This window comes from Rutilus rutilus (assembly GCF_951802725.1).
Source record: "Rutilus rutilus genome assembly, chromosome: 6".
NCBI classification, from domain to species: Eukaryota; Metazoa; Chordata; class Actinopteri; order Cypriniformes; family Leuciscidae; genus Rutilus; species Rutilus rutilus.
The window spans coordinates 5308923-5335073 of NC_140214.1; the positions used below are offsets into that span (position 1 = coordinate 5308923).

General features: G+C 37.6%; 1 protein-coding gene across 1 annotated transcript; it reads left to right on the plus strand.

The window, feature by feature from the left end:
• Positions 1-51: 51 nt before the first annotated feature.
• LOC311291448 (CMRF35-like molecule 1) lies at positions 52-15326 on the plus strand (the record flags this gene model as incomplete). Its single annotated transcript, XM_084410483.1, has 3 exons — positions 52-205; positions 14841-15149; positions 15232-15326. 3 exons carry the CDS (start codon positions 52-54, stop codon positions 15279-15281), a joined length of 513 nt encoding a protein of 170 aa, XP_084266609.1. The 3' UTR covers positions 15282-15326.
• Positions 15327-26151: the final 10825 nt, after the last annotated feature.

Consider the following 26151-nt stretch of genomic DNA (forward strand, 5'->3'; position numbering starts at 1 on the left):
TCTCCCTCTTCTGGTTCTGTTTGGGATCTACACCCCTGTAATGGGCTAATGATGTGGGTTGAGATGATCAGTGGAGGCAGGTGTTTCAGGTTAATGAGAAGCCTTAAAAACCCTAAGATTGTGGCGTTCCTGGAGGAGAAGGAGGGGGTGAAGATGTTTGCTGGCTTTAGTCAACTGGTGCTTTGTGTGGCTGTTGAAGGAATCAGTGTGTTTTATTGAAAGAGTGGGATGATAAAAAAAAAAAACAAGGTTGGAAAAACAATGAGGGATACAAATGCTTCCCTTTGCTTTTTTGTGCTTTATTTTGTTTAGTTTCAAAGAGTCAGTGAAGCAGGGTTACTTGTCTTTTTTATCTTTTTTATCTTTTTAAGCCTGGAAACAAAGTTTCAGTTTGTCTTTCAACATGAAAAATGTGTACCCTTTAAAAATCTGTTTAATGCACTAACAAATGCTTGCCCTCTATATGAACCTGACCAGTTAAATAAACTGTGTTTGAACAGTCTTTTATGGGTTGTTTTTGTCTGTTATACAAATGACTCATTTGCATTCGTCATTATTTATTTTGCTTGTTGAATTAGTTTGAATTTGAACTTTGGACATGTTTTTATGGTTTCGACTTTATCAGTGAATATTTATAATTCTTTTTTTGAAAGGCTTTCTAATTAAGACAAAAAGCTGTAGAAAATGTCTGCCATTACCCAAGATAAAAGGTACAGACTCATTCTGTGATCTCATGAGAATACGTGTGTATTTTTACGTAAAGTGTAGTTCTGTCACACGTACTTACGATATTTACACACAGAAACGTATAATACTGACGTATTACAGCACAAAAACGTAACATATTTACGTATGAACAACTCTACTGACGTACAAATTTGTACGTGTTCCTATTTATGCATATTAAAATCGTGGCATTAATGTTTTGTCTCTATTGCATTCAATTGTTTTATCAATTACGTTTTGAGTCGCATTTATTAGATGCAGTTTACTCTTTTAAGAAATAATAACATTTCGCTCTGTTCGTGCCTTCTGCTGCAAACTAGTTTCGGAGGATAAGCCTACATGGATGGTGTTAAACAAGAATACACTTTAAAACCTTAAAAATCTTTGTTTGCAAGAAAGAGATCCAAATTCAGCCCTTTATCCAGCGATCTTCATCTCCATTCTCAGCAGCAACTAGTGATGTGACATTTGAACCGAGGCGTCGGAGCTTGTGTCGAGAAAAAATGTGCGTGCCAGATGAAGCCACGATTCGAGGCTTGTATTGTTAACGTGAAAATCACGTGACTAATGACAAACGACGAGGCCTCGGTTTGTGTGTGGATACGTCATCGGTTCGGTCCGAGTGTCGCTTCCGGATAAAAGGGGGTTCGAAACTCGCGCCACCTTGTGGGTGTTGTCAAGAGAAGTAGAAGCAGTTGTAGTAGTGTCAGAGAGTTAGAGAGTTTGATAACTATCATTGTCATTGTCATTATTGTGTCATATAGGCCTATGTGTTAGGGCTGTATATTATTGCATTATCAGGTTAGAATAGTTATAGTATATTGTTATTATTAATTATAGTAGGCCTAGCTATATTATAGTCGTGTTATATTAATTAGATAAGATTATTTGGATTGCTCTTGATTTTTGGATCTGGACTGGACTGCTTTTTTTATTTGGATTGCTCTTTTGGATTTGTTTGCTTTTTGTGACCTCTTCCTTTTTCCTGGTAATGGAGCCAGCAAGAAAGAGGGAATCCTCCCCTGTCTGGGCTCAACATAAGCATCAGTATCCTCATTTATACCAGCCGGCACTGGCGTTTTAATGTTCCCCTGCATCTTCTGTTCCTTGTGAAAGGATCTTTTCCAAGGCTGGAGAGATTTTGTCCGAGAAGAGGAATCGTCTAAACCCCAACACACTTGAAATAATTCTGTTTCTCAATAAAAATCTATTGTAATCCTTCCTTCCAGACTATTCTGTTGCAGTTTACTTTATTACACTCCCTCAACATAAGCACTGCACTCAACACAGTGTCGTTCATACTGTCACTATCCAAACAATTTATGAATAATTAACTGTGTGTGTGACTCTGCACAAGTAAATTCAGACAGAGAAAGATACATATTTTATATTATACACAGGTAATGGACAAATGTCTGCTCATGTCTTTTTATTATTGCAAATGAAAGGTTACAGGCATTAACAGTGAGTACAAAATAAATAAATGAATATGTTTATAAAAATATTTTTTTATATAAAATAGGGGGGGGGGGTGCACTGGTTCAGAATGAATGAATTTGTCTGCTATTTCTTTTCACAGTAGCTAGGTGTCACTAGTGAGCAATGCTGAATGAAGCTTCGAGTAATGAACCTTTGGCTGAAGCAATGGGCTGCGAGGTCTCAGTGGTTCAGGAAGCCTCATTTTGCCATCACTAGCAGCAACCGTAAACGTCAAATCCCGTGCTCGCGATGAATTACAAGACAGTAAAATAAATGGACACAGCGACCCCATTGGATTCAACGGAGAAAAGTGAAGTCAATTAGAAGCGCACTTCCTGATGGCTGAGTGTACTGCCAGAGAAGGGCTGCGTTCCAAACCGCATACTCAATGAGTAGGTACTCAAATTCAATAAGTATTTACTTAACGAGCGCTAAAAGAGTAGGTACTTTATAGCCAGATCTCGTTGAGTATGAATGCGAACCGGACATCTGCCATGTTGACGTTATCATGTGACATACGACGCGTTTTCACTAGCGCAACAACTTAAGATTTGAACGACACGTTTAATTCATCTATCTGTAAATATCTTGATATTGATTAAACTTGCTCATTTTGTGGTCTTTTTGAAGAAACTGCTGCCCATTTATTTTGTGAGTACATTTAGGGTTGGTTTAAGTTCTTATATTTAACCCTACTAATGTGACCCACCGTTTTATCCTTAACGATATTTATTTTTATAACGAAATCCCAAAATTGTCATCTCTTGAATATGTTGTTCATTTCTTTATTTTATATCCAAACATTTTCATCCATAAGCAAAAGTGGCTTACTGCTTTGTTTTCCTCTTTTTCTTGTTAAATTTAACTCTCGTTTCATCCCTCAGGCTTATAAATAACAAAAAATGCATTTTTTAAATGTATTATATAATTAATTAAGAAAATATATATTAAGATATTGAACCTTATAGGTTCTTTTTTCCTGTGTATAAAATCTCATATTATGTTTGCAAACCCATTATATATATATAGCCTACCTCATAACATCAGTAACTGGACAGCCCTACCTAGAACGGTTTTCCTCAGCGTTTGTAATGTCTGCACAAAGGAGACGTTGGGCAGCTGTGCGAAGATTCGCCTTTGGAGAAAACTGTTGATTTTATTCTCGAAAAATGTAAGTATCATTAGTAAAAATTAATTTTACCCCAGAATGAATTGCATTGCTATCCCACCCCAAAATATACAATAATAACAACTTGTGCTGACCAATTAATAATTATATTACTTTTTACTGAAAATGATATAATTCAATAAAACAAACAAAATGTGATGCATGTCATTTGAAATAGCTATGCATGAATACACTCTAGAAGTGTATATAATGAACATATCTACATTTTCATTCAAACAATAAATAAAGCATTAATTAAATAATTGTATTTTATTTACTGACAACAATGAGAAATATTACCTTAATAAATTAGTAAAAGAATGAATCAAAGTCACCATCACACAATAAACAAATGCATATACAAGTCAACACATGAAACAAAGCTTTATTCAAACTACAATCATGTATGTAGACTACAGGCGCTGAACCCCTCATCCTTCTGCCGTCTCAACACAGCGGGTGTCGGAGGTTGTTGCGTGATGTGTTGTGCTTCACAATCTGAGGCAATAAGGGCAGGTGGAGTGATGGTGGGTCTTGTAAGGGCAGGAGGAGTGATGGAGGGTCTCATAAGGGCTGGTGGAGTGATGGAGGGACTCGTCCATGGCACCATCTCCAGGATTCAGCTCTGGGCTCCTCGTCCTCAGTGCTCACCTCCGCCTGCTGACATTTCAGATCCTACAAAAATGCACAAACATAACACTAAAGCAGTCATTTTAACCGCACAATGTCATTTGATTTCAGTATTATTTAGAAGACAAAAACGCTTTTTTTTCACAAATGCCGCCATCATCTTCCCTTGTAGGTCCTGCTCCACCACAAAAGATCTGCAGCAAATGCACAGAAATCAAGAATCAGAAAAGTGCTGTAATAGCTCTGTTTGAAATTACAATAATAAAAAAAAACTACAACTTAAGATTTAAATATTTATTCATTTCTGTAATGTCACAAAGCCTTTGATGGCAGCATTCAGCTTCATGAGCCACTCTCCACCGGATAAACACACATCTGTTCATCTGTCCCGACTGTAACATCCAGACAAGATTCACATCACCCCTGTGATTTATGAACTCAACACTACATTTACATGGTGAGGTTGTTTTAACTTTTTATCCAACATAAATGTTCCTCAATTTATCAACAGTAATGGACAAATAAAATAGATAACTTATGTTTAGTTACTTTATAGATTTGTTCTACTTCTACATAACAGCAGACATACATCACTCAGATGCCTATTTCATATCTATTAGACGTATAAAATCTGCAATTCTTATAGAAGATTTTCTTGCCAGATATTAAATAGACATTTAGTAATTGTATTTAAGATGTATACGGTTTAAAATGTATGCAAATCCACTTTGGAGACGTATGTGTCCTTACTGGAGCTCCTCTGTTAGCTACATAATAAAATGTGATTTACAGCAAAATCACAAATATATAGCGTCTTTACACTTTCAACAATTAAACAGTTTGCTGTACAGTAGTTCAACACGTGCGATCATTTGATTTGTAATACTCACATTTGAGTCTCGTCCGTCATCCTTTCCGTCACGTTCGAGTATGACCTATCCTTCTTCTTCTTTTTTATGACGTATCCTCTCGCGTCGCCTCCTGGGATAGAAGAGTATCCATCGGTTGAGCACTCAAAAATCTGGGTGGAAGCAGTAAGCCATCCGGGAACTTCTCGCCTACTCTTTTATGAATACTGATGTTTCGAACGTACTGCTTCCTTCACGTACTGTTTTCGCCTACTATATAGTAGGAAAGTAGGCATATTCGAACGCACTTAAGTCCGAATCTCGCGATAATTAGTACGTCACCCAGGTAATTCTCACCTACTCTTTTGGATTCATACATACTTTTTCGCTCGCCTACTCTTTTTCCCATACTAAATAGTAGGGAAGTATGCGGTTTGGAACGCAGCCGGTCTAATAAGGCGAGAAGTTTCACTCTCAGTACACTTCCGGCTTCTGAACTGGTTGCAAGGCGTTTCTCAATGTCAAGGAAGGATCCTCGGAAGCCAGAATTTCGAGGATGCTACGTCATCGACATCCGTCGAAGGACTGTTCCAATGTCGAGGATCCTCGGAATTTCCACCAAGGACTGAGTCCTTCGTTCGAAAAATATCCCATATACAGGAAAGGATGCATATGTGTAGCCTTCGCGCTCTTCGCGCTCTCAAATCACCCACAATCCTATGCGCGCAGCTTTGCTATCTTGTTCAAAAAATTCAAAATGTTAGACGTTAACGGAGTCGGAGCGTTAACGGATCAATATGCTTTCAAATGTAAATATATTTACGTTACCAAACATTTGTTTTAAAAAATAATTACATCCATTATGTTATGGGTCAAATTGACCCGCACTGTTTAAACACACTTAACAGTCAAATAATCAATATGATTAAAAAGGAGTTTATTGATTTAAAAAACGATTATATTGCCTGAGTGAACAGAACTGCGTCCATAGCAACGCTCTGTTTTTCATTTTCACTGACGTAATGACGCACTGACGTGCACTTGCTAGCCTGTTCCATTTATGTGTTCTCCGAATGCTAAAGAGGAGCCTCGCCTAGCCTCTGAAGGAAGTGACTTGGAAGGACCAGTCCTGCCAAGGAAGTATCCTTGACATTGAGAAACACCTGCAGTTCCACTCTGATTCCATATAAGGGCGCTCACAGGACGAGTGCAGAATGAATGGAGGTCTATGGCGCTATACCAACCAAAATCCACTTTTCTCAGGATATAATTTTTCGTCTAGTAATTTGAATATTGTATTCGAAAGGAGATGCAAAGAAATTACACATTGCTGGGTGTTAGATTTTTTAGAGTCACTTATTTGCTTAAAAAATGTTTTAAAGTGTCAATGACGTCATACACATCGTACGACCAGAGATACTGCTTTACGGCAATCCTTCAGTCACTCTGGTGCTTTCGCGCTCTGCAGTTTGTTTTCTCTGGAGGCATCGACAACACAGCTGACACAGGTAAATACACGTGCTAGAAGAGTTTTTGTTTTGTTTGTTTCTGGTCCTGCTTCGGATGCCACGATGCCATCAAGCTGTATCTCTGGTCGTAATCAGTCCTTCACTGACCAATCAGCGTTCATTAGCAGAATGCTAGCGTGTTATGGGCAACATAACTGTGTGACAGAGAGTTGTGTAGTTATGACGCAATCGTTAGCCTATTTTTACAAAAACTGCTTCTACGGGGCCATAACTTAAGATACAAGGTAATGGAGCCTTTTATACATTTTCGTGTTTCTTTACAAATAAATAATGGACAAATGGAGTCTTTAAACGCCTCAGATGTAAAGTTATTCACTGTCAAAGTGACGCCAAAATGAATGGGAGTCAATGGAATGCTAACAGCAAGTGATGGTCTGCTAATCAATGGCGGCCCCCGGGGAAGCTTCAGTATTTCCCCCCCTGATTATTGATTATTAATTACTAATTCAAAAATTGCGCCCTCAAAAAGCGTTATGACATGTTTTACGGCAGTGATATATCAAACGCTCATTGGCTCTCGCCTGCTTCGTCACAAATTGTGACATGCCGTGTTTTAGTCGGTGAACTACATTTGAAATGGAGAAGCGCGCGCACGTTCACACAGAGCGAAGCCGGATTAACATTGTCATGGATTAATAATTTAAATTCTGATCTGTACCTCATTCAAAACTATTATATACTGACAGAGAGGACTGCGACTGCAACACATCGTCATATGAACGACTTTTGGTACCGGTTTTGACATTTTTGCAATAAATAAATTATTGTGATTACATGTCTGTTGTTTTTCTTCGTAATTGTAGCCTACGTAACTTAGTTTTATGAAATGGTTATGGGTAGGTTTAGGGGTAGGAGTAGGATTAGTGGCTCAAAATATCTTTTAATGCTATATTGTTAATAAAACTGCCATTTCCCTACACATCTCTGTCCATTACGTTTGATCCTTTTTATATTCTGTAGCTATAAAATGGGTATGTTTAGGTTTGGGAGTAGGGTTAAGGGATCTTACATTTATCTATAAAACGGTAAAAGGGAAATTATACAGATATACTGTATATGATATGAAAGATTCGTAAATGGTTAACGTTTTGTAGGTATAAAGTCGTAATAATGTTACGTTTAAATGTTGCAGATATGTCCACATCTTACGTTTTAGCATAAAGGTTCAAAAAGTATGTTTTCTATCTTTGAAAATTACGTATTAATACCTACGTATTAACAATGAGACCAGGCTGCATTCTACAATGACCAATATAGTGGGGCATGTTGTCACAATGGAACCTGCCATTTCAAAGCAAAATTTAAATGGTAAAACGATTATGAAACATCAAAGAAAAAAAAACGTTTTTAAATTATTTTGGCCATCCAATGTTATAAATGTATCCATTTATTTGACATAACTGTGATAACTGTCACTGTGTCACAACCACCAGCTGAGGGCACTCCATCATTCTGCTTTATCTCACCATGAACTACATTTCCCATAACCCATTGCCTGGATAATCATGTTCTGATACTTCCACTTGTGTGTTATTATCTTGTTCACTTTTGTCTATTTAAGCCCTGTGTATTCACTCTTACTTTGTGAAATGTCTTGTTACACTGCAGTTCTGAGCGTTATCCTAGTTTCCTGTGTCTTGGGTTTTTGATTCTCTGCCTGTGTGTTTGACCTTTTGTCTGTAATATGTATTACGATTCTGGATTGTCCCAATAAATCTGCATTTGGATCTTCACCCCAAGTCTCTGAGCAGTTTGTAACACCCTGAAATTTACAATGTATGAAAAGGTTCTCAATTCTGCTTTTTACATTACATCCCTGACTCTTGTCTGAATGTGTGTCAGTGATATTTTGTTGGGCTTGATACCCAAACAAGAATGGAATTGTAATTTTAGTTTGGAGAATGAAATAAGATGCTTGAGTAAATTCTGTTCTGCCTGGTTCGTATGATCTTAATCAGCATCTTGATATGCCACACCTGTGAGGTGGATGGATTATCTCGGAAAAGGAGAAGTGCTCACTAACACAGATTTAGACAGATTTGTGAACAATATTTGAGAAAAATAGGCCTTTTGTGTACATAGAAAAAGTCTTAGATCTTTGAGCTCAGCTCATGAAAAATGGGGACAAGAACAAAAGTGTTGCGTTTATAATTTTGTTCAGTGTATTTAACAATAAGAGGTATATATACAGCAGACTTGCCTCTGTTCGTTTACAGTTTATCAGCATCCCTCCCCCACCCCTTCTCCACCCCTTTAGTTAGCCAAATGCGCATAAAGCTTTACTCCATCTAATTATATATAAGTGTGAACTTGTGAACAACAACAGTGAGAATAACACAGGAACAGAAGAGAACTAACTATCACAAGACAATTTTTTTTTTAGTTTTTTTTTTAGGCTTGCTTTACATGAACATCTAACAGATCCACAGATATAAACACATTAAGTTAACTTTAGGTTTGCTTGATCCCCGTCCCTGCCCCATTTTTTCAGAAGGACCCATATGAACAGCGTTATACGGACCGTAAATGAATCTATTAGTTAAGTTCATAACTAGCCTTCTTTGAAATGTGATAGTCTATTTTAACAGCATTTATATAGTTTGTAGGTATATATTTGTGTGAGTATCATTTCTTCACTTTCTGTTTCCATTTGCATTTTTACAAACATGCACATTTTAAAATAAAAGTAGTAGTAGTTTTTTTTGTAGTTCAAAAAATCTTTTGACTCCTTTCATCTGTGGACTTTTCAGTGTGTGTGTGTGTGTGTGGTTTAGGTATGTTATGAGCACAAAGTGTACCAGAAAATACCAGAAATATTTGATCTTGTGGGGACATTTTTTTTGGACCCCATGAGTAAAACAGCTTATAAATCATACTAAATTATGTTTTTTGAAAATGTAAAAATGCAGAAAGTTTTCTTAGATGTGTAGGATTGTTTTGGGTTAGGGGATAGAATACAGTTTGTACAGTATAAAAATCATTATGTCTATGGAAACTCCCCATAAAACATGGAAACTCGTGTGTATTTTCGTTCTTGTTTAACCTACATCAAGAGGACCAAATGTCCCCTCAAAGATAGAAAATTGTGTAATATTTTGACATTGATAATGTAAAAATGCAGAAGGTTTTCTGTGATGGGTTAAGTTCCTATTGGCTCACTGAGGAGTTAAAGGCCACTGTCGGAGTGTCCTCTCTTCTTTTCTCTTCTCTGCGTCTTCTGGTTGCTGTTCGAGTGTGAACTCACCCGGCCTCAGAGCTCACACACCACATCAAGACACAGGCCTCAACACATCAAGACCATCCCTGTCAAGTTTTGGATTTGGAAATAAGGGAAATTTTCCGGCGCCCACCGCCAGCAGTCCCCCCCCCCAGCAGGCCACAGTGCAGATTCACACTCACACATTATTATTTTACTTGCACACTCACTACAGGAACCAATGTAGCCACAACACATTTTTAAATATTCCTGAATACATTTTAAATACATAATTGTGAATATTTTAAGGAAATATGAGACACTGCTTTCCCTTACCTCCTGTCTCATGACTAATTTCTCAGCATCCAGCCACCACCCCATCACCTCACATACGGCTGGGTGGGTCTGCTCATAGATACCTATGATCTTTATACATTTATAGGGGGGAGTACTCTGGGGTCGGGCTGAATTCCGAGCTCAGAGCCCTCCCCCCGGACAGCAAGCCAAATACGCATTTTAATATTACATCAGATTTCATCAACATGTGAACTCATGAATCACTTTCACAGTTTTGTCAATTGTGACTTGAATAATGCAACATTTTGTTCAGTTATGGGTGAAAGTGTTTTAGTATTTTTGAGTAAAAGAGAATCTGCTTATTCAGATTATACACTACTACAGTATCTTTTAACATGCTTTAACCTGTTCACAAATCAAATTAGCCATAAGGAAAATGTTGATTGTTGTGTTGTGGCTAGTTTGAGTTTGCTGCTGCTACTTTTCTCACTTGCTGACGCTTATGTGGTTTCAGGCGATGATGATATTTCTGCTCTGAAACGGATACAGGAGGAAACACTTCAAGAAGTGCAGCTCGTCTCATGAACACGCACTCCACTGTAGACATGATTTACCTTCTGATTCTCTCTGGGATTTTACTTTACATCTCAGGTAAAAAATATATAATTTTGTTTAAAGTATTACTAAACCATTGTACAGTCTGTTGTTACGTTTTTTAAAGTTAAAATTCTTCTATATACATCATGTGCAGTTTGTGTTTTATGTTTTCTCATACGTTTATTCTTGTCTACAGGTGCTGCTAGAGTTAATACACTGGAACTTAATATAGCAGTGAAATCTGGATCATCTGGCATTATTCCATGTGTGTATGATAAACAACACAAAGAAAACCGCAAATATTTGTGTTGGGGGGGAAAGTGGTTAACTTGCCATAAATATGCAGGAAAGAAAGGAAATAATTAAATTAAATAATTAAGGTATAAATAACTTTATAAATAGGCTAATGTAAAAGGCAAGTGTTATTGTTGGGTTATGTTTATTATAAATATAATACAATATAAAAATGAAATAATGAAGCTATAAATAACATTGTAAATAATGTAAAAGGATAGGCTAAGTGTTGTTGGGTTATAAAATGTATTTCTGTACACACAAGTAAACCGAATTACACCTTTAAAGTATTGGGTTTCATTTTAATCAAAAATCTAATGATACATAGGCCTATGTAAAAAAATACTTAAAAAAAATATTCAAAGTAATTCCAATTTTGACTTAGGCTACTAAGATGCAAGTTAGTTTATTCAGATTTATAAGATTATAGTTTACTCTTTATCATAGAAATGGATCATGGTGAACATATGTAGACAGTTTGTGAACCCCTTTAAGAGAGTTTAATAACTCATCACTCATCAACGACAGAGATGACAAGAACAATCCTCAGGCTAGACCGTCCCATTTAACAAGGTTCAGTCCGACCTTCGTGGCCTTTGAATGATCCAGCCTTTGAATTGGGACACGGCCGTTGTTAGCCAACTATGTTCGCAAGTTCTATGGTCTCAAGAAGCAGCAAAAAGAACCGTTTGGGAATCGGACAACATTGGTTCTGCTGTATGTTTTAGGCTTGTTCGACTTGAAGTGGCGCTGCACAGACCGATCGGTGTATGACATCAAAGTACCGCGAGAGCGATTCAAAAGCATACAGTGTCGTCTGCTAATCGCTCTCGCTGTGCATTCATGTCATACACCGATCGGTCTGTGCAGCGCCGCTTCAGTGTGAACAAGCCTTTTAACTTAATAAAAAGAACCGACTGGTAAAGTCATAAGGCTCGTTTGAGATGCGCCTCGCTTAAAGGGATAGTTCACTTTGAAATTAAAATTTGGTATGTTTTAGCTTACCTCAAGGGCATCCAAGATGTAGGTGTCTTTTTTTCCGCAGTAGTTTCAATTTTGATATTTTTAGGTCAAACCGTTCTTGTCTGTAAAGGCCTCATTATACTTCTGCGTCGGACCTACGCCGGAGCCTATACGCCGTAGGCAACGTGTTGGTTTTAATTTATACTTCTGTGTCGTTGTCCGCGTTGACGCGTACCTAGGGAGCGTGTGAAACCCCGAGGGAGGGGTTCTGGTAGACCAATCACAGCGCTTGTGTCCGCGTAGAATTGACGCGTTGTTACATTTTTGGAGAGGTGCACGTCAGGGTACGCCGTAGGGTACGCGCGCTACACACAGCCTACGACGTAGCTACGGCGGCAGTTCGACATAGAAGTATAAAACAGGCTTTAGTCCTATAATGCAGGTCTGTGGTCACTGTCTCAAAGAGCATGCACAGAGTCCAAATTAAACAATTCCCCATCGTAAGTACACATTGATGGCCTAAGACACGAAACGAGCGGTTTGTGTGAGAAAACGAACAGTATTTATATCGTTTTTAACTCTTATACACAGCCACGTCCAAGTGATCTGAGGGCGCGCGCGCATCCTGGTGTGTGACGTGTACGCAGACTGGTGCATAGATATATACACTAGATGTCGCCTTGGCTACGGCAGTTCATCAGTAGCACCTCAATGCAGTACACGAAATCCGGGGGGCGGAGTTGGATCCAGATATAAGGGGTGGAGATTGGTAGGTTTAGGGGTGGGTTTAGGGATTAAGGGGTGGAGATGGGTAGGTTTAGGGATCAGGGGGTGGAGATGGGTAGGTGGTGGGATTTCTCCCCGTGGATTTCATGTTCCGCAGTGAGGACCATCTCCAGTTCATTGTAAAACGAATGCCGTAGGCAAGGCGACATCTATTCTAGTGTATATATATCTATGCACCAGTCTGCGTACACGTCACACACCAGGATGCGCGCGCGCCCTCAGATCACTTGGACGTGGCTGTGTATAAGAGTTAAAAACGATATAAATACTGTTCGTTTTCTCACACAAACCGCTCGTTTCGTGTCTTAGGCCATCAATGTGTACTTACGATGGGGAATTGTTTAATTTGGACAATGGGGAATTTTTAATTTGGACTCTGTGCATGCTCTTTGAGACAGTGACCATAGACCTGCATTATAGGACTGACAGGTAAGATCGGTTTGACCTAAAAGTATCAAAATCGAAACTACTGCGGAAAAAAAGACACATCTTGGATGCCCTTGAGGTAAGCTAAAACATACCAAAATTTAATTTCAAAGTGAACTATCCCTTTAATTAAGAGACAAATTGACTAATTTTATTTTCTCTTAAGTTAAGGCCAGCAGTCATACAGTCACACAGAGTGGCTGCAGTGTGACAGTGAAGGGAGGGCATCCTTCCTCTTTTATAGTCTTAACTCTCAGAATGTTATCTCTCTCTAGGCCAATGATGGTATTTTCAGCCATATGTGGAACATTTTTAGATTTGTTCATACGGTGGCAGAGCACAATGCAACTGAATAAAACACATGCAAATAGAAAAAAAATGGCCGCAAATTAAGAAAACATCATCAGTTTTACAGCACAAGTGTGCTTCAAATACTCACAACACAACCAAATACAGAAACACACTGCAAATAGCACAGAACACAACGGAAATGTTTCCAGGCGACCCCAACGAACCAGGCTGGGACGTGCTTATAACTCAATGTCTACTTTTCTTTTATTTCTTTTTCTTTTCTTTTTTTGCAAAACATACAGAGATTACATGTTTATGACATACAACTTTGTATACAATATACATTAAAAATATGTTCAATGTCATCAGAATACAAATGAGAAAATAGTTAACAATGAGCTGAAATAAGAAAGATAGAGAAATAGAACATCAGGGTAAGATATTAATCTATACATCAGTTACATTGTACAAATTTTGTCATGTTATGTTTAAACAAGTTTCATAATAAATGTTAGGTAATGCAGGGTCCAAAGCATAAACAAAACATAAAATGTATATTTGCAGCTAGCCTGGCTAACGTCAGACCTCATCTCATTGAGACGTGGTCTGGGAACCACATGTTCATTTTCTCGTATTTGAGGCGTGGTTTACGAATGCACAGAGCCGTTTATTGGGCGCTACAAATGTTTATCAAATGCGCCTGTACGTAGCTCATAGCCAATCGTTTCAATTATACCAGATGACGTATGTAGAGCGACAGAAATTCGACGAGGAAGAAGACGAAATAAACTTGCCTTCTAAACTACTTAGAACACTATCTAAGGCTGCATCGAAAGGTAACTTCGCGTCTGCTGCCATGTTGGATCCATAGATATAAACAAACTGCTTCGGTGTGTCGCATAGACGTCGTCATCGTCTTGCTCCCTCCCCGTTCTGTGATTGGTTCCTTTTTTGAGGGGAAAATCTGGTCCATGGTGAATAAAATCACACTGCGCGCAAGGCAAACCCAGGCTAATTTGCAACAGTAATGTTAACAGCAATAATAAGAAATGTCTGTCGTAAGAACAGCCTATTCAGCTGATGGACACCGTCTGCGCTGTCATAGGAACATCCCAGGTGAAAATAATGAGGAAATTACGTTGTCTTTCGTTGCTCCCTTCGTAAAGTGGCACCGCTACATAATGGCACACAAGTGTCTAACTCCAAAGTCCCCACTTGAAGGGAGTAGGGCATAAGGATGCTCACCAGCAATAAGCACGTCCCAGCCGGGTTCGTCACTTATTGGGGTCCCCTGGAAACATTTCCGTTGTGTTCTGTGCTATTTGCAGCGCGTTTCTATATGTGATTGTGTTGTGAACTTTTGCAGCGTGTTTAATATGGAGATCAACTGCAGAATCCGACACATCCGCCTTGCCTTACATTTTTCCGGTTCTGTGACTGTAACTGTTTAATAAAACCAGTTTTGAATAAAGTGTGTTACCAACCATATAGTAAACACTTACAAATATCAAATAAATCAATATCAAGGGAATTTAGATAGGCCTATTTACATTTTATAGCCAATAAGACAATTGATGGACAAATCTTATTGTCTTTTTGACTGTTTTCAGCTCCTGATGTGTATGTGAAGAGCAGCAGTGTATCTGGACATGAAGGTGATAATGTCAGTGTCCAGTGTTTCTACAGTTCTGGATATAAGAATAAACTCAAACAGTGGTGCAGATATAAAGATAAGAGCTGTTACACTGGGAAGAGGACTGACACATCCCAGAAATCATCAGTCCAGATCAGTGATGATGGGAGAAGCTCCTTCACTGTGTTGATGACTGGACTGAGACTCAGTGATTCTGGATGGTACCTCTGCTCTGCTGGAGATCTCCAGGTTCCTGTTCAACTCACTGTCAATGAACCCAAACCTGGTAAGATCACAAATCAGTTCAGCTATAAAAATGGTGACACTCTTAATGGCCTAAAAATAACTTCATGTTTTTCTCCTTTCAGTGACACATATTCCAACAACTACACCATCTGACCCTGAGACAGACAAGTAGGTGTACTTTTTGACCATTTAAAAGAATCAAATGCATCTAAATACTTTTTTTAGCCCGAAAACCTGTTGATCCTGTTCCCAAAACTGGTCTAAATGATTTGTTCACAATTTGGACTGATTAGGTATTTTATGAGGAAAGAAGTACACGAGAAGAGCACACAAGCCTACATTGTTTTTGTGTTCCACAGAAGAAAGAAAGTATAAGTATACAGATGACAGGTTTGGAATGATAAGACTCGATTGTACTTTCATTTTTGAATTAACACATTTTTCTTTCTCTTTTTGCATTGTTTTGCAGGTACACAACTCAGACATCTGCAAGCAGAAATCCTACAAGTGTGAATGAAATAATAACCAGTAAGGAGCAGCTGAACTGGGTTAATCAGATCAAATATTTTTAATGTGTTTAATTACCAATTATGAAATGAATTGTGTAATCATTTATCCATCAGAAAAAAATACTCTAGAGACAGTCGTAGTTTAGATGCACTGCATACAATGGAAGCCAATTTCAGCCACATACTGAAAAAAATTATGCTTTAGTAAATCATAATTATGACATAAAAGTCTAAATTATGAGATAATTGTCGTAATTACGACAAAAAAATAAATTGACATTTAAAAGTATGAAAAACGTATAAAATCATGCTTTAGTAAATCATAATTATAACAGAAAATTATGACATAAGTCTAAATTATAAGAAAAAAAGTCATAATTATGACATAAAGTCAACTTTTTATGTCATAATTATGATTTACCAAAGCATTCATTTTCTTTATGTGGTTGAAACGGGCTCCCATAACAAACAGCTTATTTCATTAATAATAACACTCAGTTGTGTTTCTTCACAGTCTTCTGCCTCCAGTGGATGACTGTTTGGTGACGGTGATTTACAGTTCTGTGATCTTTCATAAGGCAGTAAGTGTCGTCTTTGAATGCTCTGAATGACTGCACACCGCTGAACTACCGTTTTCATCGTAAGGCAATGTCTGAGTTGAACAAGATGAATACTGAGGTCACTCAATGTGCTGCAAGTGCAACTGAAGAAAACACAAGCAAATAGAAAAAAACACCAGCAGATTAAGAAAATATCATCAGTTTGATAACACACACGTGCTGCAAATACAGACACGTATTTAGCGTTGTGAGTGTGTTTTGAGTTTTTGCAGCACGTTTTCTTAATTTGCTGGTGTTTTTTTATTTGCATGTGTTTTCTTTAGTTGAGCTCTCTCGGCCACCGTAGTTTAAGCTTTCGAATGATACCTAATTTAAGATGAATAATACAATATGTGATTGGAAAAAATAAAAAAGATAAAAAAGAGCACTAAGCTTCCCACTGGTGGGACACTGACAGTTAACAGGTTGTATGCAGCTAAAACTGTAAATGTGTCAGCGTTGTGTGTGTGTGTGTGTGTTTGTGTGTGTGTGTGTGTGTGTGTGTGTGTGTGTGTGTGTGTGTTTAAATGTAGTTGGCTTTTATAAATGAATAATTCCAGTCTTGCATAGAAGTGCATTTCATTTCTCTGCATCTTTACATCACAGGGACATTGCAGAATGGATTCTTGACCAAATGGAGGACAAAAGGAAAACAACAACACGTTAGAAAGAGCTGAAACCTTCATTTTTCTTTTCATGCAAGTCCAAATTAGGCCTACATAAATTGTAGGCTTACGGAAATGCAATATTTTTAGTAGTTATTAAATTACAGTTCATTTAAAAAAACAAAACAAAAAAAACTGTTATTTTACTTTTTAGTTTATTTATTTTTTATTTTGAATGAATTTTAATTGCACAATAAATAAGGACATTAAATTCTCTGCGTAAAATTGCTCATATAGCCTAATACACATCTGTCCTGTAAGTGTGACGTCATCTGATGGTGAATTTTATCTACAGTTTTACCATGTATCTCTTCATCTGCTCAAATTTATATCAACAATTTTTAAAACCAAGTCATTCGTGATGCCTTGACCTGTTCAACAATCATCTCATATGTGTGATGTTCTCATTGTAACTTTTTAACATCTCAGTGATGTTCTTTTTAAAGGGATAGTTCACCTAAAAATCCTCATGTCTTTCCAAACCCAGTAGACTTTCGTTCATCTTCGGAACACAAATGAAGCTCTTTTTAAAGAAATCTGAGATCTTTCTGTCCCTCCATTGACAGCTACGCAACTACCACTTTCAAGCCCCAGAAAGGTAGTAAAGACATCATTAAAGAGATCCATGTGACTCCAGTGGTTTAACCTCAGTTTTATTGAAAGTGGAAGTTGCGTTGGCTGTCAATGGAGGGACAGAAAGCTCAGATTAACCTCAGAACTAACCCTTTAATATCTGCCTTTAGATGCTATAGAGACCATGCAGCGCCGGTTCTCTGTAATATTCTGCAATTATGGGAACATTAAGTTAAATGGTTTAATCGGTTCAGTCTCGTGTGCATCATATGATGTATTTATATTGTTACTGACCAGCATAGTTTAGCAGTTTAATGATTTATTGGGTATATACTTGTAATTCAGGCATTATTTGAGTGTGTTGTTCTACTGTGCTGTATTCTATAGAGTCTCTGTCTCCCTCATCTGGTTCTGTTTGGGATCTACACCCCTGTAATGGGCTAATGATGTGGGTTGAGATGATCAGTGGAGGCAGGTGTTTCAGGTTAATGAGAAGCCTTAAAAACCCTCAGATTGTGGCGTTCCTGGAGGAGAAGGAGGGGGCAGAGAATGTCTAATATGGCGAGAAGTTTCACTCTCACTACACTTCCGGCTTCTGAACTGGTTGCAGTTCCACTCTGATTCCATATGAGGGCGCTCACAGGACGAGTGCAGAATGAATGGAGGTCAATGGCGGTATACCCCTCAAAATCCACTTTTCTCAGGATATAATTTTTTGTCTAGTAATTTGAATGTTGTATTCGAAAGGAGATGCAAAGAAATTACACATTGCTGGGTGTTAGATTTTTTAGAGTCACTTATTTGCTTTAAAAAAGTCTTTCAAAATGTCAATGACGTCAGAATGCTGACGTCATTAGCAGAATGCTAGCGTGTTATGGGCAACAACAACTCAACCTGTAAGAAATCAAAACGACATAAGTACTCGTTCATTCAACTTTCGACCTAAAACCCATGTTGAACTTGCAAAATCTACAATCACATCTGAGATTTCTCAACGGCAATCGGGTGAAAGAGACAAATTTAGCCGTCTAGCCCCATTGACTCCCATTCATTTTGCACTCATGGCGAGCGCCCCCAGTGGAACTCTGGTGGTACTACAACCAAAATTCGGTACAATAGGGCTTAATAGGGAGTGGACAGGCTCTCCATAGACGGGCTCTGGAGGGGGTGAAGATGTTTGCTGGATTTAGTCAACTGGTGCTTTGTGTGGCTGTTGAAGAAATCAGTGTGTTTTTATTGAAAGAGTGGGATGATATTGCCCCCCCCAAAAAAGCAAGGTTGGAAAAACAATGAGGGATACAAATGCTTCCCTTTGCTTTTTTGCGCTTTATTTTGTTTAGTTTCAAAGAGTCAGTGAAGCAGGGTTACTTGTCTTTTTTATCTTTTTAAGCCTGGAAATAAAGTTTAGTTTGTCTTTCAACATGAAAAATGTGTACCCTTTAAAAATCTGTTTAATGCACTAACAAATGCTTGCCTTCTACTGTATATGAACCTGACCAGTTAAATAAACCGTGTTTGAACAGTCTTGTATTGTTTTAGTCTGTTATACAAATGAGTCTTATTTGCATTCGTCATTATTTATTTTGCTTATTATTAGTTTGAATTTGAACTTTGGACATGTTTTTATGGTTTCGACTTTATTAGTGAATATTTATAATTATTTTTTGAAAGTCATTCGAATTAAGACAAAAAGCTGTAGAAAATGTCTGCAATTATTACCCAAGATAAAAGGTACAGACTCATTCTGTGATCTCATGAGAATACGTGTACGTATTTTTTACGTAAAGACAAGTGTAGTTCTATCACACGTACATTTACTTACGTTTTATACACACAGAAACGTATAATACTGACGTATTTACAGCACAAAAACGTAAAATATTTACGTATTGACAGCACAAAAACGTACATTATTTACGTATGAACAACTCTACTGACGAACAAATTTGTACGTATTGCTATTATGCATATTAATGTTTTGCATTCAATTGTCTTATCAATTACATCTTGAGTCGCATTTATTAAATGCAGTTTACTCTTTTAAGAAATAATAACATTTCGCTCTGTTCGTGTCTTCTGCTGCAAACTAGTTTCGGAGGATAAGCCTACATGGTGTTAAACAAGAATACACTTTAAAACCTTAAAAATCTTTGTTTGCAAGAAAGAGATCCAAATTCAGCCCTTTATCCAGCGATCTTCATCTCCATTCTCAGCAGCAACCATAAACGTCAAATCCCGCGCTCGTGATGAATTAAAATAAAAAAATTGCGCCCTCAAGAAGCGTTACGACATGTTTTACAGCAGTGATATATCAAACGCTCATTGGCTATCGCCTGCTTCATCACAAATTGCGACATGCCATGTTTCAGTCGGTGAACTACACTTGAAATGGAGAAGCGCGCGCGCCTAGCCTGGCAAGCCAGACCTACATCAAGATGTTAGGTCTGGCAACTCACCATTGGCACGGCTCAATCCGAGGGACGGGATAAACAACCAATCAGAGCAACGAAGAAGGCTAGTTGGTATATTAAACTTTTGCCGTATCCACTCGGCAAAACTGCGAACACATCTTCCTTTTTTAAAAATGACTTAAGTGCCGTTCTTTGCTCTTTTCTCAAAGAAAAGCTTAACTCCAAGTCCTCCAGAGTCGCGGCCAAAGCCGATTCGAAAGACCGCTGTTCGCCAGGAGCAGCAGCCATTCTTTGTTTTCAAGTAGCAGGGAACCGTCGCAACTCTGTCGTCATTATGTTAAGCCCGCCCCGCCTACTCTATACACAATGTGATTGGCCTGACCTGAGTTTGGTTTTTCCAGCTCAAAAGTCAACGGAGAGTTGCTAGACCACACTGGCTGCAAAATACATTTAGCTGCCACTAGAGTGAGTCTAGATTTCTAGGCTAGCGCATGCCTTCACCAAGGGGGTAATCTTTCAGAAAAAACTGAAGTTTCCCCAGGGGCCGCCATTGATTAGCAGACCATCAGCTGCTGTTAGCATTCCATTGACTCCCATTCATTTTGGCGTCACTTTGACAGCGAATAACTTTACATCTGAGGCGTTTAAAGACTCCATTTGTCCATTATTTATTTCTAAATAAACACGAAAATGTATAAAAGGCTCCATTACCTTGTATCTTACGTTATGGCCCCGTAGAAGCAGTTTTTGTAAAAATAGGCTAACGATTGCGTCATAACTACGCAACTCTCTGTCGCACAGTAGAGAGATAACCGTATGGACAGGTGGAGAAGCTTGCGGGCAATCGGGGGGACGTGGAGGCAAAATGACAAAATAATTAATCAGAATACTTAGCAAAAGTTTCTCCTGCTCCAAGCTCATGGACACCTCCTACTCACACTCTCCGTCTCTTGCAAGTTTCGGAGGGGAATGATTCAGATTTCTCTTGGCACAGCTACTAGAAGACAGACGGGTTGCTCACGTCACATCTACGTCGTCAAGCTCAGTTTGAGTCTGCGCAGTACGCTCAGCCATCAGGAAGTGAGTGCTTCTAATTGACTTCACTTTTCTCCGTTGAATCCAATGGGGTCGCTGTGTCCATCTCTTTTACTGTCTATGGCCTTCACGCAGAGCGAAGCCGGATTAACATTGTCATGGATTAATAATTTAAATTCTGATCTTTACCTCATACAAAACTTTTTTATACTGCCAGAGAGGACTGCGACTGCAACACATCGTCATGTGAACGACTTTTGGTACCGGTTTTGACATTTTCGCAATAAATCAATTATTGTGATTACACATGTCTGTTGTTTTTCTTGATAATTGTAGCCTATGTAGTTTTAAGAAATGGATATGGGTAGGTTTAGGGGTAGGAGTAGGATTAGTGGCTCAAAATATCTTTTAATGCTATATTGTTAATAAAACTGCCATTTCCCTACACATCTCTGTCCATTACGTTTTATCCTTTTTATATTCTGTAGCTATAAAATGGGTATGTTTAGGTTTGGGAGTAGGGTTAAGGGATCTTACATTTATCTATAAAACGGTAAAAGGGAAATTATACAGATATATATAATATGAAAGATTCGTAAATAGTTAACGTTTTGTAGCTGTAAAATCGTAATAATGTTAGGTTTAAATGTTGCAGATACGTCCATATCATACGTTTCAGCATCTATCCAAACGTACAAAAAGTAGCCTACGTTTTCTATCTTTGAAAATTACGTATTAATACCTACGTATTAACAATGAGACCAGGCTGCATTCTACACTAACCAATCTAGTGGGGCATGTTGTCACAATGATGGAACCTGCCATTTCAAAGCAAAATTTTAATGGTAAAATGATTATGAAACGTCAAAGAAAAAAAGAAAGAAAAAAACGTTTTTAAATTATTTTGTCCAGTCAATGTTATAAATGTATCCATTTATTTGACATAACTGTGATAACTGTCACTGTGTCACAACCACCAGCTGAGGGCACTCCATCATTCTGCTTTATCTCACCATGAACTACATTACCCATAACCCATTGCCTGGATAATCATGTTCTGATTCCTTCCACTTCTGTGTTATTATCTTGTTCACTTTTGTCTATTTAAGCACTGTGTATTCACTCTTACTTTGTGAAATGTCTTGTTGCACTGCAGTTCTGAGCGTTATCCTAGTTTCCTGTGTCTTGGGTTTTTGATTCTCTGCCTGTGTGTTTGACCTTTTTCATGTAATTTGTATTATGATTCTGGATTGTCCCAATAAATCTGCATTTAGATCTTCACCCCAAGTCTCTGAGCAGTTCGTAATCGTAACACCCTGAAATTGATAATGTATGAAAAGGTTCTCAATTCTGCTTTTTACATTACATACTTGACTCTTGTCTGAATGTGTGTCAGTGATGTTTTGTTGGGCTTGATAGCCAAACAAGAATGGAATTGTAAGATGCTTGTGTAAATTCTGTTCTGCCTGGTTCTTATGATGCATGAAGCACATCATGCACTATATATAAAATATCTCTTTTTATGAATTAAGGGTCAATAATATAAGGCCTTCAGCTTCAGTGTTTTGTACATTATATTTGTGCATATTTCTTTGGGAAGTGTTGTACTGTAAAGCTGCCTCGGCTCTTTGCTTTGATCCGAATCTTTTCAATTGCATGTTTAACTAAAATACTCTTGTGTCAAACCATTCCTATAGCATTTCTGTGTGTGTGTGTGTGTGTGTGTGTGTGTGTGTGTGTGTGTGTGTGTGTGTGTGTGTGTGTGTGTGTGCGCGCAGGATTGATGATGTCTCTGCAGACTTCAGTTTTCATTACATAAATGAGTGCAGAAACAGGAACGGCTCATTATCAGAGATCAGAGGAAGTCAGATTTTCATTTCAGGTTCTTTCTTTTACTCATTCGGACGGTCACATGGCTCTTCCTCCGATTCTCCTTGGTGTTTTACTTTACACTGCAGGTAAGAAAGAAATTACATTCTACCTTCAAAACATGCTTTTGTGTTTGTCTGTATAAACTAGCCTGTTCTTCTGTTGTTTCTTTGTATACTTTGATTGATTTCACTTCTTAAAGACAGCAGGATGAGCAAGTACTGCATGTAGATTTGATTATAAGTGTGTATATAATATATTCTACTTTACAGCCACTGTTCAGTTTACATCCAGCTGTGTAAGACTTGAACATTGCATAAACATTTAAACAGCTTAAAAAATAAAAATAAAAAACTTTCAGTAACCGTACAGTTGCAACACTCATTGTTGATATTTGGGAAATGTGGATTGTTGACTTTTGGAATTTTTAAAAATGACAGTATTAAAATAAATCACTGGAATGTTCTTAACACAAATGTACCATTTAATTTGATGTCTATATCCCACTACTTCTAAAATCACCTTCCTCAGACCATGACTTAACACTTTCATATTGTCATATTATGTTACATTATATTGTATTAAACTTAAAAAGTCCCCCTTTCCATATTTCACCTGCTGTAAGTTCAACAACATCAAACACATTCATAAGTTAATGGAGGCAGGAGGTCTGAACATGCTGAACAAATAATTATTTGATGCATATATTTTTATTTTTATTTGAAAATTGTTTTAGCTATTTTGTACCAGTATGATCATTAAAGCTAAGTGTTCTAAAGTAGAAGACTTGTTCATAACATATTTTGCTGTGTGTGTGTGTGTGTGTGTGTGTGTGTGTGTGTGTGTGTGTGTGTGTGTGTGTGTGTGTGTATTACTCCAGCGTGTTAATGTTTTAGAGTTTATTCTGCCATCGTTTTAAACAGACTCGCCACACTTAACCGCTCCTGTCAATCAAGTATCGCTTGTGTTTCACTTCCTCGCCTCCTTCTGAGTACGAATCTTCCATGTGTTGGATTTATTTGAGAGATTACTCTGTCATCGTTTTAAACAGTCTCGCCATATCCCCAACCACCAAACAGTGACAACCAAGCAACCAAGCTGTTCTAGCTTAACCATCTTACAGCTAATTCTCCCAAATTTTTGACTAGATGGCCTTTTTTCTAAAAAAGATCCATCTCAATCCCAGCATATCAAATAATTTAGAGGTTTACTGTTCAGAGAAACTTAAATAAGCCAAATTAAATTGAATAATTCTTATATTTATTTTTATTACTATGTCTTATATTCATTGGCAAAACAACTGTACTTGAAATCACACAGTTCTTTTAAGCAGTTTCAGTCACTGTCTCTAATCATCAGGCAGACTTAGAACTATTTTATAAGAATAAAAAAAAAAGTCTTACCTGCAATGATTGAGACAAATGCCTGGATATGCGAATCCTGTTCTGTGACGCCAATTGTCGATTTAAAAATCTTGCTTTCCCCTTTTGTTTGATTTCATGGAAGCAGACACCAGTGATTTTGCCAAGAGATCTCTTATTTATTTTATATAAGACATAGGAAGATGACTGAGAAGCTGAATCAAGACCTTCGTTTTATCCATTGTCTCTTCTTCCTACAGTATGTCTTATATAAAATAAATAAGAGATCTCTTGGCAAAATCACTGGTGTCTGCTTCCATGAAATCAAACAACAGGGGAAAGCAAGATTTTTAAATCGACAGCATTTTGCCTACAAGAAGTTTTTATTATTATTTGCATGTGGTTTTATGATGTGATTCTTCCTGTTTTAAGGTTTCCCCACACAAGGACAAGACGTCTGTTCTGAGGTATGTGTTTAGGCCTTGAAATATCTACACATCAGACATACACATCTAAAACTGCAGCATGACTTTAGATTCATACCATCTGAATTATCTTTAAAGTTTTGTTTGTGCTCGTCTTATACAGACAGAAGGTCTTGTGATGTATGACACAGTGGTCTTCAAGAAAGGAAAGGGCAATGAACAAAACCAGGTCTTCATTGTAAATAACACTAATACATTGTGAAGGACCAAGCAGTCAAGGGCAAAGGACACAGGATTTCCAACCAAAAATTATTTATTAAATACAGAAACAAAGTTACAAATTAAATAGTTTGAAAAACTGAACAAAATAAAGTCAGGTCTGGGCCCATAAAAAGGATCAACTGAACAGAACCAAACTTAACAGTAATCAAACCAACTAAACAAACCAAACTAACAAAACAACATGACCTCCCAAATGACACACATAGTCCATGAGCCAGGGCCCCAAATTTGGTCCATCGGTATCAACGGGGGGGCAAATGCTATCATTGTTTTTTGGCAAGGTATACACCCCTAGTACTAGAAAAATCACGATAGCAGTGCAGCGGTGGTAGCGAAATCACTTTTTTCAGCTCATTAAGTTACTAAGCCTCTAAAATAAATTCCGTTTTTGAAATCTGGTGTATATCTGGTTTAGGCTCATGCTAGGGATATTGTCAATATTCTATAATATGGTGCTTGGTATCATTGGAAAGGGGACCTTTTAGGCTTTCATTTAAGCCCAGTACTGAATCTGTCTGACAAACACAGAGGTCACATGACTTCTTTAAACCAGAAATAACAAAAAAAAATTCACAATTTCCGCCTAAACTGTATGCTTTCTTTTATCCCTGTGGCATGAAAGAACACCATGGACACAAAACTCAACAACTTCAATACTCAAGGCACTCCGATGACTCAGAAAATGTATAATAAACCCATACTATTTATTTGTGAGAGCCTTAAATTAGACTTCTGCAGCCTGCACAAGTCTTCAAAATAGAATAGAGCCAATAGAATGGACAAATAGAATACCCTATTAGTCCAGGGCCAAATGGCCTATTTATTCATGTACAGTTGTAATAAAAAGTAATTGTGTCAATCGTGTTGTCAACATAACACTTGTAAGTGGTTTAACAAAATGTTTCTATCATGTATTTTGATATTCACCCACTTTCAGTTAGAATGTCAGAAAGTAGCTCATGCACAGAATGTTGATGGATTTTGACAGTTTGACAAGGTTTTGTCAGTTTTGTGAAAAGATTGTTGGTTCAGTTGACTGGTTATAACAACACTACCAACTATGCCATCTTCAATCAACTTCCATTGAATTCCAGGGGTATTAAATGTAAGTACAAAATACTTTTTCTCTTGTGCTTGTGAATTGGTGGGGAATAGTAGCAGTAGCTAATGTAAACTTGGTGTTTTTCACACTTAGTATACTTCTTTTGAACTTAAAATAAGAAAGTATACTTTCAGTCTACATTTTATGTACTTCTCAGAAATATACCTAAAATTACACTTCAGTGTACTTGATTTATCCTGAGAGAAAAGTC